This window comes from Oncorhynchus keta, unplaced genomic scaffold (genome assembly GCF_023373465.1).
Source record: "Oncorhynchus keta strain PuntledgeMale-10-30-2019 unplaced genomic scaffold, Oket_V2 Un_contig_5502_pilon_pilon, whole genome shotgun sequence".
NCBI lineage: Eukaryota > Metazoa > Chordata > Actinopteri > Salmoniformes > Salmonidae > Oncorhynchus > Oncorhynchus keta.
The window spans coordinates 66,099-85,000 of record NW_026288329.1 but is presented as its reverse complement, the minus strand read 5'-3'; the positions used below and the strand labels follow the sequence as shown (position 1 = coordinate 85,000).

Genomic DNA, 18,902 nt, shown 5'->3' with positions numbered 1-18,902 from the left:
TTTTGATGAGGGGGGTCTTATTTTGCAATTCAAATTGACATATTCATGTTGAAACTGTTTTTTTCTGATATTTTTTTCTCCGCCTGATGTTGTTGGGTCTGTAATAGTGTCAGAGAGATGGCGTGCTTGGGCTGAACCCTGTTGGCTGTGTGTTAACCGTTGGGAGACTTCCTTAGCCACTGGAAGATCTGGCGTTCGTAGAGACTGTGCCATCTCACGTTGGCCTCCACGATCTCCACGGCCCGGGTCAACGCCGGCCCCGCTCCACCTCCACTGATCTGGATAAACTCCTTCAGCTGAAGGGAACAGACAGGCAGACACAGAGTCAGGTACGTGAGGGTATCCAGGCAACAATCAGCAAGCATACCTGTTGGAAAGAATACTGTGTGTATCTAGTGTCTAGGTACTCTAGATACGTTTTAAAGTGCATTCTGGGAAATAATTCAAACGTTAGACCCAAAACAATCAGCAAGCATACCTGTTGGAAAGAATACTGTGTGTATCTAGTGTCTAGGTACTCTAGATACGTTTTAAAGTGCATTCTGGGAAATAATTCAAACGTTAGACCCAAAACAATCAGTAAGCATACCTGTTGGAAAGAATACTGTGTGTATCAAGTGTCTAGGTACTCTAGATACGTTTTAAAGTGCATTCTGGGAAATAATTCAAACGTTAGGCCCAAAACAAAGCTGCAGAAGGGGCAGAAGAATTCAGACCAGAGTTACTTCCACGTAAATGTAACTTTATTTCCATTTCATGAGCTTTTCTCTCTGCGTGTAATCCGACCTTGAATTTATGTGTGGGGAAAAGGTACGCGTTTTGGGATGGAGAGCAAAGAAAACTGAGCTCTTGCCGAAGTGTGTCTTCAGATAAATCGTATTCTGACCTTGACTTAATTCCCTCATAATTCCACCACCTTTAAAAACGCAAGGAAAACGATGAATAAGGTCGAACAACCTGCCGGGTTCCAAGTGAGAAGAAAAAAAAAACCCAGCCACTTTATTCTCTATTCTGAAGCCTACATTTTATATAATGTCATCCTGACATGGTTAATGTACCTGTCTTCATTCTGTCACGTCAGTGTGGTTGTTCCTGGGGGTCGCTGGCAATAGTGGATCATATTAAACAGATTACAAGTCAGACCGAATAGAAGCAGGTTAAACCTGGAGCCTGGCGCACCAGGTCCATGATGGATTACAAGTCAGACCGAATAGAAGCAGGTTAAACCTGGAGCCTGGCACACCAGGTCCATGATGGATTACAAGTCAGACCGAATAGAAGCAGGTTAAACCTGGAGCCTGGCACACCAGGTCCATGATGGATTTACAAGTCAGACCAGATAGAAGCAGGTTAAACCTGGAGCCTGGCGCACCAGGTCCATGATGGATTACAAGTCAGACCAGATAGAAGCAGGTTAAACCTGGAGCCTGGCACACCAGGTCCATGATGGATTACAAGTCAGACCAGATAGAAGCAGGTTAAACCTGGAGCCTGGCACACCAGGTCCATGATGGATTTACAAGTCAGACCAGATAGAAGCAGGTTAAACCTGGAGCCTGGCACACCAGGTCCATGATGGATTACAAGTCAGACCAGATAGAAGCAGGTTAAACCTGGAGCCTGGCACACCAGGTCCATGATGGATTACAAGTCAGACCGGATAGAAGCAGGTTAAACCTGGAGCCTGGCACACCAGGTCCATGATGGATTACAAGTCAGACCAGATAGAAGCAGGTTAAACCTGGAGCCTGGCACACCAGGTCCATGATGGATTACAAGTCAGACCAGATAGAAGCAGGTTAAACCTGGAGCCTGGCACACCAGGTCCATGATGGATTACAAGTCAGACCAGATAGAAGCAGGTTAAACCTGGAGCCTGGCACACCAGGTCCATGATGGATTACAAGTCAGACCGAATAGAAGCAGGTTAAACCTGGAGCCTGGCACACCAGGTCCATGATGGATTACAAGTCAGACCGAATAGAAGCAGGTTAAACCTGGAGCCTGGCACACCAGGTCCATGATGGATTACAAGTCAGACCAGATAGAAGCAGGTTAAACCTGGAGCCTGGCACACCAGGTCCATGATGGATTACAAGTCAGACCAGATAGAAGCAGGTTAAACCTGGAGCCTGGCACACCAGGTCCATGATGGATTACAAGTCAGACCAGATAGAAGCAGGTTAAACCTGGAGCCTGGCACACCAGGTCCATGATGGATTACAAGTCAGACCAGATAGAAGCAGGTTAAACCTGGAGCACCAGGTCCATGATGGATTACAAGTCAGACCAGATAGAAGCAGGTTAAACCTGGAGCCTGGCACACCAGGTCCATGATGGATTACAAGTCAGACCAGATAGAAGCAGGTTAAACCTGGAGCCTGGCACACCAGTTCCATGATGGATTACAAGTCAGACCAGATAGAAGCAGGTTAAACCTGGAGCCTGGCACACCAGGTCCATGATGGATTTACAAGTCAGACCAGATAGAAGCAGGTTAAACCTGGAGCCTGGTACACCAGGTCCATGGTGGATTTACAAGTCAGACCAGATAGAAGCAGGTTAAACCTGGAGCCTGGCACACCAGGTCCATGATGGATTACAAGTCAGACCAGATAGAAGCAGGTTAAACCTGGAGCCTGGCACACCAGGTCCATGATGGATTACAAGTCAGACCAGATAGAAGCAGGTTAAACCTGGAGCCTGGCACACCAGGTCCATGATGGATTACAAGTCAGACCAGATAGAAGCAGGTTAAACCTGGAGCCTGGCACACCAGGTCCATGATGGATTACAAGTCAGACCAGATAGAAGCAGGTTAAACCTGGAGCCTGGCACACCAGGTCCATGATGGATTACAAGTCAGACCAGATAGAAGCAGGTTAAACCTGGAGCCTGGCGCACCAGGTCCATGATGGATTACAAGTCAGACCAGATAGAAGCAGGTTAAACCTGGAGCCTGGCACACCAGGTCCATGATGGATTACAAGTCAGACCAGATAGAAGCAGGTTAAACCTGGAGCCTGGCGCACCAGGTCCATGATGGATTACAAGTCAGACCAGATAGAAGCAGGTTAAACCTGGAGCCTGGCACACCAGGTCCATGATGGATTACAAGTCAGACCAGATAGAAGCAGGTTAAACCTGGAGCCTGGCACACCAGGTCCATGATGGATTTACAAGTCAGACCGAATAGAAGCAGGTTAAACCTGGAGCCTGGCACACCAGGTCCATGATGGATTACAAGTCAGACCAGATAGAAGCAGGTTAAACCTGGAGCCTGGCACACCAGGTCCATGATGGATTACAAGTCAGACCAGATAGAAGCAGGTTAAACCTGGAGCCTGGCACACCAGGTCCATGATGGATTACAAGTCAGACCAGATAGAAGCAGGTTAAACCTGGAGCCTGGCACACCAGGTCCATGATGGATTACAAGTCAGACCAGATAGAAGCAGGTTAAACCTGGAGCCTGGCACACCAGGTCCATGATGGATTACAAGTCAGACCAGATAGAAGCAGGTTAAACCTGGAGCCTGGCACACCAGGTCCATGATGGATTACAAGTCAGACCAGATAGAAGCAGGTTAAACCTGGAGCCTGGCTCACCAGGTCCATGATGGATTACAAGTCAGACCAGATAGAAGCAGGTTAAACCTGGAGCCTGGCGCACCAGGTCCATGATGGATTACAAGTCAGACCAGATAGAAGCAGGTTAAACCTGGAGCCTGGCACACCAGGTCCATGATGGATTACAAGTCAGACCGAATAGAAGCAGGTTAAACCTGGAGCCTGGCACACCAGGTCCATGATGGATTTACAAGTCAGACCAGATAGAAGCAGGTTAAACCTGGAGCCTGGCGCACCAGGTCCATGGTGGATTACAAGTCAGACCAGATAGAAGCAGGTTAAACCTGGAGCCTGGCGCACCAGGTCCATGATGGATTACAAGTCAGACCAGATAGAAGCAGGTTAAACCTGGAGCCTGGCACACCAGGTCCATGATGGATTACAAGTCAGACCAGATAGAAGCAGGTTAAACCTGGAGCCTGGCACACCAGGTCCATGATGGATTACAAGTCAGACCAGATAGAAGCAGGTTAAACCTGGAGCCTGGCACACCAGGTCCATGATGGATTACAAGTCAGACCAGATAGAAGCAGGTTAAACCTGGAGCCTGGCACACCAGGTCCATGATGGATTACAAGTCAGACCAGATAGAAGCAGGTTAAACCTGGAGCCTGGCACACCAGGTCCATGATGGATTTACAAGTCAGACCAGATAGAAGCAGGTTAAACCTGGAGCCTGGTACACCAGGTCCATGGTGGATTTACAAGTCAGACCAGATAGAAGCAGGTTAAACCTGGAGCCTGGCACACCAGGTCCATGATGGATTACAAGTCAGACCAGATAGAAGCAGGTTAAACCTGGAGCCTGGCACACCAGGTCCATGATGGATTACAAGTCAGACCAGATAGAAGCAGGTTAAACCTGGACACCAGGTCCATGATGGATTACAAGTCAGACCGGATAGAAGCAGGTTAAACCTGGAGCCTGGCGCACCAGGTCCATGATGGATTACAAGTCAGACCAGATAGAAGCAGGTTAAACCTGGAGCCTGGCACACCAGGTCCATGATGGATTACAAGTCAGACCAGATAGAAGCAGGTTAAACCTGGAGCCTGGCGCACCAGGTCCATGATGGATTACAAGTCAGACCAGATAGAAGCAGGTTAAACCTGGAGCCTGGCACACCAGGTCCATGATGGATTACAAGTCAGACCAGATAGAAGCAGGTTAAACCTGGAGCCTGGCACACCAGGTCCATGATGGATTACAAGTCAGACCAGATAGAAGCAGGTTAAACCTGGAGCCTGGCACACCAGGTCCATGATGGATTACAAGTCAGACCAGATAGAAGCAGGTTAAACCTGGAGCCTGGCACACCAGGTCCATGATGGATTACAAGTCAGACCAGATAGAAGCAGGTTAAACCTGGAGCCTGGCACACCAGGTCCATGATGGATTACAAGTCAGACCAGATAGAAGCAGGTTAAACCTGGAGCCTGGCACACCAGGTCCATGATGGATTTACAAGTCAGACCAGATAGAAGCAGGTTAAACCTGGAGCCTGGTACACCAGGTCCATGGTGGATTTACAAGTCAGACCAGATAGAAGCAGGTTAAACCTGGAGCCTGGCACACCAGGTCCATGATGGATTACAAGTCAGACCAGATAGAAGCAGGTTAAACCTGGAGCCTGGCACACCAGGTCCATGATGGATTACAAGTCAGACCAGATAGAAGCAGGTTAAACCTGGAGCCTGGCACACCAGGTCCATGATGGATTACAAGTCAGACCAGATAGAAGCAGGTTAAACCTGGAGCCTGGCACACCAGGTCCATGATGGATTACAAGTCAGACCAGATAGAAGCAGGTTAAACCTGGAGCCTGGCACACCAGGTCCATGATGGATTACAAGTCAGACCAGATAGAAGCAGGTTAAACCTGGAGCCTGGCGCACCAGGTCCATGATGGATTACAAGTCAGACCAGATAGAAGCAGGTTAAACCTGGAGCCTGGCACACCAGGTCCATGATGGATTACAAGTCAGACCAGATAGAAGCAGGTTAAACCTGGAGCCTGGCACACCAGGTCCATGATGGATTTACAAGTCAGACCGAATAGAAGCAGGTTAAACCTGGAGCCTGGCACACCAGGTCCATGATGGATAACAAGTCAGACCAGATAGAAGCAGGTTAAACCTGGAGCCTGGCACACCAGGTCCATGATGGATTACAAGTCAGACCGAATATAAGCAGGTTAAACCTGGAGCCTGGCACACCAGGTCCATGATGGATTACAAGTCAGACCAGATAGAAGCAGGTTAAACCTGGACACCAGGTCCATGATGGATTACAAGTCAGACCGGATAGAAGCAGGTTAAACCTGGAGCCTGGCGCACCAGGTCCATGATGGATTACAAGTCAGACCAGATAGAAGCAGGTTAAACCTGGAGCCTGGCACACCAGGTCCATGATGGATTACAAGTCAGACCAGATAGAAGCAGGTTAAACCTGGAGCCTGGTACACCAGGTCCATGATGGATTACAAGTCAGACCAGATAGAAGCAGGTTAAACCTGGAGCCTGGCACACCAGGTCCATGATGGATTACAAGTCAGACCAGATAGAAGCAGGTTAAACCTGGAGCCTGGCACACCAGGTCCATGATGGATTACAAGTCAGACCAGATAGAAGCAGGTTAAACCTGGAGCCTGGCACACCAGGTCCATGATGGATTACAAGTCAGACCAGATAGAAGCAGGTTAAACCTGGAGCCTGGCACACCAGGTCCATGATGGATTACAAGTCAGACCAGATAGAAGCAGGTTAAACCTGGAGCACCAGGTCCATGATTACTGAGGGTAGATTTATAGATGACTGGTTCTACTTCTATTGCACACGTTCCTGTAGTTTTTAGGTTCTCCGTAAAGGCCCTCCAGCCTGTTTATGTTTGATTCATTCATACGTTCCGAAATAATCTACAACATCTGATTATTTATAGATTTACCAAAGGAGAGGAACATCTGTGTATTCACAGTAGTAGTGGCATTCTTTCATCCCTATTCTGAACCTGTTCTCTTCATATATTTTTATTTATTTTACCTTTATTTTACCTTTATTTTACCAGGCAAGTCAGTTAAGAACAAATTCTTATTTTCAATGACGGCCTGGGAACAGTGGGTTAACTGCCTGTTCGGGGATTTGAACTTGCATCCTTTCGGTTACTAGTCCAACGCTCTAACCACTAGGCTACCCTGCCGCAGAATATATATATTCTCTCAAGAAGATTCTAATTGAAAGTACACAGTATTTAAAGAGATAGCACTAGATAAATGTACTGAAAACCCTATCGAATGACCAATTCATGAGAAAATATTTTTTGGCCAGCATATGGGAGGGTATTCAGCTGTTGAATTAAATGTATTCAGTGCCCGCAAGGGAGCCACAGCTGCAAAGTCAGTGAAGCACCTCCATATGGTAAGTCTGAATACAAACTACTGAGAAGTGCTTCAATAAAAAACATGTAAAAAAGGACTAGATCTTCACCTCCCGAGGGGCGCAGCTGCTGCATTGCAGTGTGCTAGAGGCGTCACTACAGACACGGGTTCAAATCCCAGGCTGTGTCGCAGCCGGGCCGCGCCTGGAAGACCCATGAGGCGGGAGAGAATTGGCCCAGCGTTGTCCGGGTAAGGGGAGGATCTGGGCGGCCGGGATGTCCTTGTCCCATCGCGTTCTGTGGCGGGCTGGGTGCAGTGTGGCGGGCTGGGTGCAGTGTGGCGGGCTGGGTGCAGTGTGGTGGTCCAGGCTCAGTGCACGTTGTCACGGTCACCAGGTGTGCAGTGTTTCCTCCGACACATTGGTGCGGCTGGCTTCTGGGTTTAGCAGGGCAGTGCGTCAACAAGCTGCTTATCAGGCTGTGTTTTGGAGGACGCACGGCTCTCGACCTTCGCTTCTCCCGAGGCCGTACGGGAATTGGAGCGATGGGACAAGACTGTAACTATCAATTGGGAGAGAAAGAAAATGGTAAACAAAATGTAAATAAATAAATAGATTTCCTAAATCTGAATCTGGGCCGAGCGGAACAGACAAACATGTCCTTTGCTGTGAATTATTACTTTGGAAGATATCAGAGACACTTGTGGTCATTACAGAATAAAATAATGTTTAAGAAAGAAGACAAAATATCTCTGGTCCAGATAGGGCGGTGGCGGTCATGAAATGTAAAAAATGCAAAACAGGCTGCAGGTGTCACGGTAACTGATGGTTAATTAACATAAATGTGTTTAGCATCTCCAGGCTTCTTCTGGTTAATTAACCGGCGGGGACTGGGAGACTAGTCAGGATCTAGGGAAAGATGAACGGAGCAATGTACAAAGAGAGCCTTGATGAAAACTTGCTCCAGAGCACTCATGACCTCAGACTGGGGCGAAGGTTCACCTTCCAACAGGACAATGACCCTAAGCACACAGTCAAGTCAACGCAGGATTGGCTTCAGGGCAAGTCTCTGAATGTCCTTGAGTGGCCCAGCCAGAGCCCGGACTTGAACCCGATCGAACATCTCTGGAGAGACCTGAAAATAGCTGTGCAGCAACGCTCCCCAACCAACCTGACAGAGCTTGAGAGGATCTGCAGAGAAGAATGGGAGAAACTCCTCAAATACAGGTGTGCCAAGCTTGTAGCATCACACCCAAGAAGACTCAAGGCTGTAATCGCTGCCAAAGGTGCTTCAACAAAGTACTGAGTAAAGGGTCTGAACACTTATTTTTTGCCAGAAAATGTAGAAACCTGTCTTTGCTTTGTGATTATGGGTTATTGTGTGTAATAACGGAAACATTGAATCCATTAAAAAAAAAGTTGGTAACGTAACAATGTGGAAAAAGTAATGGGGTCTGAATACTTTCCCGAATGCACTGCATTTTCACCCATCAGACTATTCTCCATTTAACCTTGTCTTTACTAATATAAACTAATAAAATGAGTTCAGATTTAGAATGGCCCATTATCAAATGGCCAGGAACAGGGGAAAGAGAAAAAAATGGTCTCTCAAACTCTGTTCCTGCAGCTACCCAGTGCTTTTCACAATAAAAACACATTTCATGTAACTGTTGACAGGCCCTTCTCTCTGCACGCTGGAGAAAGGAATGAAGAAGAGAGAGATGGAAACGTTTCATGTAGATGGAAAAAGAACGTGTAACTGTTGAGGCCCTTCTCCTCTGCACGCTGGAGAAAGGAATGAAGAAGAAGAGAGGAGGAGATGGAAACGTTTCATGTAACTGTTGACAGGCTCTTCTCCTCTGCACGCTGGAGAAAGGAATGAAGAAGAAGAGAGGAGGAGATGGAAACGTTTCATGTAACTGTTGACAGGCCCTTCTCTCTGCATGCTGGAGAAAGGAATGAAGAAGAGAGAGGAGGAGATGGAAACGTTTCATGTAACTGTTGACAGGCCCTTCTCTCTGCACGCTGGAGAAAAGAACGAAGAAGAGAGAGGAGGAGATGGAAACGTTTCATGTAACTGTTGACAGGCCCTTCTCCTCTGCACGCTGGAGAAAGGAACGAAGAAGAGAGAGGAGGAGATGGAAACGTTTCATGTAACTGTTGACAGGCCCTTCTCTCTGCATGCTGGAGAAAGGAATGAAGAAGAAGAGAGGAGGAGATGGAAACGTACGGTGATGAGATAATTATCAAAATATAAAAATACCCAATTAGTAGACTATTGAAAATCAAATACAAATCCCCTATAATTGTAGGACAACTCTAAATGTGTTTAATTTAGGCTAGACCAATTCTGTACCAAAGATAATAATAATAATTCTGCCGTGTGTAATATGCAGTGGTCTATGTATTGTGTAACAGCACAATCATTAATTTAATTCATGTTTTCTTTTTCCAGGCTTGGGCTCATATATAGGCCTACTGTATGCATAAGCAGTAATATGCAGACGGATGTTTTGAATTACTCCCAGACACAAAAACAAACAGGAAGTTTCTTTGAAGTTCAGAACTTCAGAAAAGCTTTTTTTTCTTTTTTTTTTTTTTTGCCAATTAGTGACTGCAGAGAACAAATAACAAAAATAACTCGTACAGTATAAAACATCCCTTTAAGGTTTAGGTCTCTTCTCTATGGTTCTGTCAGATGGGCTTACTGGACCGGTACTGATGCCCACTGATCAGTGAGAAAAACACTAAAAAAAAGACTTACTTTGTGATGAGAAATAAAGGTATGGTTTTTAGAGAACGTTAGATTTTAAAAGGAGACTCTGTACCAGACTGTCTCCATCAAATCAATGTTAAGACAATTTAACGGAGCAGGACAGATTAGTAAATGGCATGTACCTGTTATAATCATACTGCTATTTAAAAGGCCAAAATCCCCAAGTTAGCATATATTCAGATTTATTTTACATTTAAAAAAAAAAGTGTAATTTACAATGTAGTTAAATATATCACATCATACAATAAGCCATCTGCAGTGTGTTACTGAAGACTGGGACACCTGAGTGAACCTTAATAAATAAAAGTACCTCATTCAGCTCCGTCTCTGTGTTCAGGAATTCAGTCACCCCACTGATTAGCTTAGAGGTCATGAATAAGGCCTCTCCGTACCTAAACATGGAGAGCAGAGGTTTTGTGAAGAAAGGCTTTTACAAACACTGTTGTTCTACTCGGGCTTCGCTGAACACAGTCCCAAAGAGCTCTGGGGGAAGATCAACCATCACAAATGTCATTTTCATTCACTTCTACAGTATCTGGAATCTAGATTGCATCAAGTATGTATCGTCTTGAAATCACAACACAATTTTAATGATACTCTACAAAAGTACAGTACTGTATGTGAATCTGTATACAAATGGTTAAATAGATCCCAAATGGTCCAATAGATCCCATCCCAAATAGATCCCATAAACTAGAATGCAAAACAAGCACTGAATTATTCAAACATAAAAGACATATAAGTAGAAATAATTTACTGTAAAATATATCTGACATACAATAATATCTACTTCATTGTCCATGTACATTTAAATTCATTTTGTGAAGTCAACCTACCATTACACAAACACAATACACTATAATACATCACTATGGAAACACCAGGAACACTATAATACATCACTATGGAAACAACAGGAACACTATAATATATCACTATGGAAACACAGGAACACTATAATATATCACTATGGAAACACAGGAACACTATAATATATCACTATGGAAACAACAGGAACACTATAATATATCACTATGGAAACAACAGGAACACTATAATATATCACTATGGAAACACAGGAACACTATAATATATCACTATGGAAACACAGGAACACTATAATATATCACTATGGAAACAACAGGAACACTATAATATATCACTATGGAAACAACAGGAACACTATAATATATCACTATGGAAACAACAGGAACACTATAATACATCACTATGGAAACACAGGAACACTATAATACATCACTATGGAAACACAGTAACACTATAATACATCACTATGGAAACAACAGGAACACTATAATACATCACTATGGAAACACAGGAACACTATAATATATCACTATGGAAACAACAGGAACACTATAATATATCACTATGGAAACAACAGGAACACTATAATACATCACTATGGAAACACAGGAACACTATAATACATCACTATGGAAACACAGTAACACTATAATACATCACTATGGAAACACAGGAACACTATAATACATCACTATGGAAACACAGGAACACTATAATACATCAATATGGAAACACAGTAACACTATAATACATCCCTATGGAAACACAGGAACACTATAATACATCACTATGGAAACAACAGTAACACTATAATACATCACTATGGAAACACAGGAATACTATAATACATCACTATGGCAACAACAGGAACACTTTAATACATTACTATGGAAACAACAGGAACACTATAATACATCACTATGGAAACACAGGAACACTATAATATATCACTATGGAAACACAGGAATACTATAATGCATCACTATGGAAACACAGGAATACTATAATGCATCACTATGGAAACACAGGAACATTAGTACACAAATCACACTACCGAAAACACAGGAACACTATAATACATCACTATGGCAACACAGGAACGTTAGTCCTGTCACACATATTACAATGTCTGAGGCCTTGAATCTCTTACCGTGAATTCAAGATGTCCCACTTCTCCCTGAAGTACCTCCAGGCTAAGTGTCTTCCATGCGGGTTCCTTCCCACGTGGATGATGACATCGATGACATCTTGATCTGGGACCAAATCTGAGCTCAGAGAAAGATTCAGCAGCCTGGAGGATAAGAAGAAGAAGAAGAAGAAGGACTGTGAATAAAAGAGTGTATATTATTGTCCTCATACAGGGCACTGTTTATTTAGGGAATCATCCTTACAATGGAACATCTGGTGTGAGTACAAAAAGTACAATAAAACATGGTCACCTCTTACTAAATTCAGAAGTTTAAAGTACTCTGTGGGTAATGTAGTCCAGCAGTAATCTGACTGATACAGTCTCTGGGTAATGTAGTCCAGCAGTAATCTGACTGATAAATCTGTGGGTAATGTAGTCCAGCAGTAATCTGACTGATACAGTCTCTGGGTAATGTAGTCCAGCAGTAATCTGACTGATAAAGTCTGTGGGTAATGTAGTCCAGCAGTAATCTGACTGATACAGTCTCTGGGTAATGTAGTCCAGCAGTAATCTGACTGATAAAGTCTGTGGGTAATGTAGTCCAGCAGTAATCTGACTGATAAAGTCTGTGGGTAATGTAGTCCAGCAGTAATCTGACTGATAAAGTCTTTGGGTAATGTAGTCCAGCAGTAATCTGACTGATAAAGTCTGTGGGTAATGTAGTCCAGCAGTAATCTGACTGATAAAGTCTGTGGTAATGTAGTCCAGCAGTAATCTGACTGATACAGTCTGTGGGTAATGTAGTCCAGCAGTAATCTGATTGATAAAGTCTCTGGGTAATGTAGTCCAGCAGTAATCTGACTGATAACGTCTTCTGGCAGTGAAAGTATAACATGGATAGAGCTGTCAGCAGTCACAATAGACACAGTCAGGCCATAGAGCTGTCAGCAGTCACAATAGACACAGTCAGGCCATAGAGCTGTCAGCAGTCACAATAGACACAGTCAGGCCATAGAGCTGTCAGCAGTCACAATAGACACAGTCAGGCCATAGAGCTGTCAGCAGTCACAATAGACACAGTCAGGCCATAGAGCTGTCAGCAGTCACAATAGACACAGTCAGGCCATAGAGCTGTCAGCAGTCACAATAGACACAGTAAAGTCCATAGAGCTGTCAGCAGTCACAATTGACACAGTCAGACCATAGAGCTGTCAACAGTCACAATAGACACAGTCAGGCCATAGAGCTGTCAGCAGTCACAAATAGACACAGTCTCTGGGTAATGTAGTCAGACCATAGAGCTGTCAGCAGTCACAATAGACTCAGTCAGGCCATAGAGCTGTCAGCAGTCACAATAGACACAGTCAGGCCATAGAGCTGTCAGCAGTCACAATAGACACAGTCAGGCCATAGAGCTGTCAGCAGTCACAATAGACACAGTCAGGCCATAGAGCTGTCAGCAGTCACAATAGACACAGTCAGGCCATAGAGCTGTCAGCAGTCACAATAGACACAGTCAGGCCATAGAGCTGTCAACAGTCACAATAGACACAGTCAGGCCATAGAGCTGTCAGCAGTCACAATAGACACAGTCAGGCCATAGAGCTGTCAGCAGTCACAATAGACACAGTCAGGCCATAGAGCTGTCAGCAGTCACAATAGACACAGTCAGGCCATAGAGCTGTCAGCAGTCACAATAGACACAGTCAGGCCATAGAGCTGTCAGCAGTCACAATAGACACAGTCAGACCATAGAGCTGTCAGCAGTCACAATAGACACAGTCAGGCCATAGAGCTGTCAGCAGTCACAATAGACACAGTCAGGCCATAGAGCTGTCAGCAGTCACAATAGACACAGTCAGGCCATAGAGCTGTCAACAGTCACAATAGACACAGTCAGGCCATAGAGCTGTCAGCATTCACAATAGACACAGTCAGGCCATAGAGCTGTCAGCAGTCACAATAGACACAGTCAGGCCATAGAGCTGTCAGCAGTCACAATAGACACAGTCAGGCCATAGAGCTGTCAGCAGTCACAATAGACACAGTCAGACCATAGAGCTGTCAGCAGTCACAATAGACACAGTCAGGTCATAGAGCTGTCAGCAGTCACAATAGACACAGTCAGACCATAGAGCTGTCAGCAGTCACAATAGACACAGTCAGGCCATAGAGCTGTCAGCAGTCACAATAGACACAGTCAGGCCATAGAGCTGTCAGCAGTCACAACAGACACAGTCAGGCCATAGAGCTGTCAGCAGTCACAATAGACACAGTCAGACCATAGAGCTGTCAGCAGTCACAATAGACACAGTCAGGCCATAGAGCTGTCAGCAGTCACAATAGACACAGTCAGACCATAGAGCTGTCAGCAGTCACAATAGACACAGTCAGACCATAGAGCTGTCAACAGTCACAATAGACACAGTCAGACCATAGAGCTGTCAGCAGTCACAATAGACACAGTCAGACCATAGAGCTGTCAACAGTCACAATAGACACAGTCAGGCCATAGAGCTGTCAGCAGTCACAATAGACACAGTCAGACCATAGAGCTGTCAGCAGTCACAATAGACACAGTCAGGCCATAGAGCTGTCAGCAGTCACAATAGACACAGTCAGGCCATAGAGCTGTCAGCAGTCACAATAGACACAGTCAGGCCATAGAGCTGTCAGCAGTCACAATAGACACAGTCAGGCCATAGAGCTGTCAGCAGTCACAATAGACACAGTCAGGCCATAGAGCTGTCAGCAGTCACAATGGACACAGTCAGACCATAGAGCTGTCAACAGTCACAATAGACACAGTCAGGCCATAGAGCTGTCAACAGTCACAATAGACACAGTCAGACCATAGAGCTGTCAACAGTCACAATAGACACAGTCAGGCCATAGAGCTGTCAGCAGTCACAATGGACACAGTCAGGCCATAGAGCTGTCAACAGTCACAATAGACACAGTCAGGCCATAGAGCTGTCAGCATTCACAATAGACACAGTCAGGCCATAGAGCTGTCAGCAGTCACAATAGACACAGTCAGGCCATAGAGCTGTCAGCAGTCACAATAGACACAGTCAGGCCATAGAGCTGTCAGCAGTCACAATAGACACAGTCAGACCATAGAGCTGTCAGCAGTCACAATAGACACAGTCAGGCCATAGAGCTGTCAGCAGTCACAATAGACACAGTCAGACCATAGAGCTGTCAGCAGTCACAATAGACACAGTCAGGCCATAGAGCTGTCAGCAGTCACAATAGACACAGTCAGGCCATAGAGCTGTCAGCAGTCACAACAGACACAGTCAGGCCATAGAGCTGTCAGCAGTCACAATAGACACAGTCAGACCATAGAGCTGTCAGCAGTCACAATAGACACAGTCAGGCCATAGAGCTGTCAGCAGTCACAATAGACACAGTCAGACCATAGAGCTGTCAGCAGTCACAATAGACACAGTCAGACCATAGAGCTGTCAACAGTCACAATAGACACAGTCAGACCATAGAGCTGTCAGCAGTCACAATAGACACAGTCAGACCATAGAGCTGTCAACAGTCACAATAGACACAGTCAGGCCATAGAGCTGTCAGCAGTCACAATAGACACAGTCAGACCGTAGAGCTGTCAGCAGTCACAATAGACACAGTCAGACCATAGAGCTGTCAGCAGTCACAATAGACACAGTCAGGCCATAGAGCTGTCAACAGTCACAATAGACACAGTCAGACCATAGAGCTGTCAGCAGTCACAATGGACACAGTCAGGCCATAGAGCTGTCAGCAGTCACAATAGACACAGTCAGACCATAGAGCTGTCAGCAGTCACAATAGACACAGTCAGGCCATAGAGCTGTCAGCAGTCACAATAGACACAGTCAGACCATAGAGCTGTCAGCAGTCACAATAGACACAGTCAGGCCATAGAGCTGTCAGCAGTCACAATAGACACAGTCAGACCATAGAGCTGTCAGCAGTCACAATAGACACAGTCAGGCCATAGAGCTGTCAGCAGTCACAATAGACACAGTCAGACCATAGAGCTGTCAACAGTCACAATAGACACAGTCAGGCCATAGAGCTGTCAGCAGTCACAATAGACACAGTCAGACCATAGAGCTGTCAGCAGTCACAATAGACACAGTCAGACCATAGAGCTGTCAGCAGTCACAATAGACACAGTCAGACCATAGAGCTGTCAGCAGTCACAATGGACACAGTCAGGCCATAGAGCTGTCAGCAGTCACAATAGACACAGTCAGACCATAGAGCTGTCAGCAGTCACAATAGACACAGTCAGACCATAGAGCTGTCAGCAGTCACAATAGACACAGTCAGACCATAGAGCTGTCAGCAGTCACAATAGAAACAGTCAGACCATAGAGCTGTCAGCAGTCACAATAGACACAGTCAGACCATAGAGCTGTCAGCAGTCACAATAGACACAGTCAGACCATAGAGCTGTCAGCAGTCACAATAGACACAGTCAGGCCATAGAGCTGTCAGCAGTCACAATAGACACAGTCAGGCCATAGAGCTGTCAGCAGTCACAATAGACACAGTCAGGCCATAGAGCTGTCAGCAGTCACAATAGACACAGTCAGACCATAGAGCTGTCAGCAGTCACAATAGACACAGTCAGACCATAGAGCTGTCAGCAGTCACAATAGACACAGTCAGACCATAGAGCTGTCAGCAGTCACAATAGACACAGTCAGGCCATAGAGCTGTCAGCAGTCACAATAGACACAGTCAGGCCATAGAGCTGTCAACAGTCACAATAGACACAGTCAGACCATAGAGCTGTCAGCAGTCACAATAGACACAGTCAGACCATAGAGCTGTCAGCAGTCACAATAGACACAGTCAGACCATAGAGCTGTCAACAGTCACAATAGACACAGTCAGACCATAGAGCTGTCAGCAGTCACAATAGACACAGTCAGGCCATAGAGCTGTCAGCAGTCACAATGGACACAGTCAGGCCATAGAGCTGTCAGCAGTCACAATAGACACAGTCAGGCCATAGAGCTGTCAGCAGTCACAATAGACACAGTCAGGCCATAGAGCTGTCAGCAGTCACAATAGACACAGTCAGGCCATAGAGCTGTCAACAGTCACAATGGACACAGTCAGGCCATAGAGCTGTCAACAGTCACAATAGACACAGTCAGGCCATAGAGCTGTCAGCAGTCACAATAGACACAGTCAGGCCATAGAGCTGTCAGCAGTCACAATAGACACAGTCAGACCATAGAGCTGTCAGCAGTCACAATAGACACAGTCAGACCATAGAGCTGTCAGCAGTCACAATAGACACAGTCAGGCCATAGAGCTGTCAGCAGTCACAATAGACACAGTCAGGCCATAGAGCTGTCAGCAGTCACAATGGACACAGTCAGACCATAGAGCTGTCAGCAGTCACAATAGACACAGTCAGGCCATAGAGCTGTCAGCAGTCACAATGGACACAGTCAGGCCATAGAGCTGTCAGCAGTCACAATAGACACAGTCAGACCATAGAGCTGTCAGCAGTCACAATAGACACAGTCAGGCCATAGAGCTGTCAGCAGTCACAATAGACACAGTCAGACCATAGAGCTGTCAGCAGTCACAATAGACACAGTCAGGCCATAGAGCTGTCAGCAGTCACAATAGACACAGTCAGACCATAGAGCTGTCAGCAGTCACAATAGACACAGTCAGGCCATAGAGCTGTCAGCAGTCACAATAGACACAGTCAGACCATAGAGCTGTCAGCAGTCACAATAGACACAGTCAGGCCATAGAGCTGTCAGCAGTCACAATAGACACAGTCAGACCATAGAGCTGTCAGCAGTCACAATAGACACAGTCAGACCATAGAGCTGTCAGCAGTCACAAAATAGACACAGTCAGACCATCTGGAGAGCTGTCAGCATCAAGACAGACACAGTCTGGCCATGAGAACGTCAGAAATAGAACACATTAAGACAGACTGTCAGCAGTCACAATAGACAGGAGAACAGACCATTAGAGCTGTCAGCAGTCACAAATAGAAACACAGTCAGACCATAGAGCTGTCAGCAGTCACAATAGACACAGTCAGACCATAGAGCTGTCAGCAGTCACAATAGACACAGTCAGACCATAGAGCTGTCAGCAGTCACAGTAGACACAGTCAGACCATAGAGCTGTCAGCAGTCACAATAGACACAGACAGACCATAGAGCTGTCAGCAGTCACAATAGACACAGTCAGGCCATAGAGCTGCACATCACAGACAGACTCAGTCAGGAGAACTGTCAAACACATTAAGACAGACTCAGTCAGGAGAACATAGAGCACATGTCAGCAGTCTGGAGCAATAGACACATCAGGCCATAGAGCTGTCAGCAGTCACAATAGACACAGTCAGACCATAGAGCTGTCAGCAGTCACAATAGACACAGTCAGACCATAGAGCTGTCAGCAGTCACAGACAGACACAGTCAGACCATAGAGCTGTCAGCAGTCAAAAATAGACACAGTCAGGCCATAGAGCTGTCAGCAGTCACAATAGACACAGTCAGGCCATAGAGCTGTCAACAGTCACAATAGACACAGAAGACTGTCAGCAGTCACAATAGACACAGTCAGGCCATAGAGCTGTCAGCAGTCACAATAGACACAGTCAGGCCATAGAGCTGTCAGCAGTCACAATAGACACAGTCAGACCATAGAGCTGTCAGCAGTCACAATAGACACAGTCAGACCATAGAGCTGTCAGCAGTCACAATAGACACAGTCAGACCATAGAGCTGTCAACATCACGATCAACATCCAGTGGGAGAACAAGATTCCTGGCTGAGGTGCTTCTGTGAAGTCAAGTGATCCACTTGAACGTAGAAATAGAAACACATTTAAGACAGACTGTCTGGAGGAGAACGTAGAAATAGAAACACATTAAGACAGACTCGGTCTAGAGGAGAACGTAGAAATAGAAACACATTAAGACAGACTCAGTCTGGAGGAGAACGTAGAAATAGAAACACATTAAGACAGACTCAGTCTGGAGGAGAACGTAGAAATAGAAACACATTAAGACAGACTCAGTCTGGAGGAGAATGTTTTAAATTCAATGACCAAAAATACACTTTTAATACCATGTATCAGCTGCCTCAGAAAGCATGAAGCTGATGAGACCGTATCAAA

The 18,902-nt window shown here is 45.6% G+C and overlaps 1 protein-coding gene across 1 annotated transcript in view; it reads right to left on the bottom strand.

The window, feature by feature from the left end:
- Positions 1-23: 23 nt before the first annotated feature.
- The window catches only part of LOC127925366 (thyrotropin-releasing hormone-degrading ectoenzyme-like), a 78,168-nt gene continuing 59,289 nt past the window's right edge, over positions 24-18,902 (bottom strand). Inside the window, exons 8-10 of the mRNA XM_052510257.1 lie at positions 11,757-11,897; positions 10,089-10,170; positions 24-296 (exon numbers count right to left, since the gene is read on the bottom strand). Of these exons, the coding sequence (XP_052366217.1) occupies positions 153-296; positions 10,089-10,170; positions 11,757-11,897 (367 nt within the window). The 3' untranslated portion in view covers positions 24-152. The remainder of the gene's footprint in view (positions 297-10,088; positions 10,171-11,756; positions 11,898-18,902) is intronic.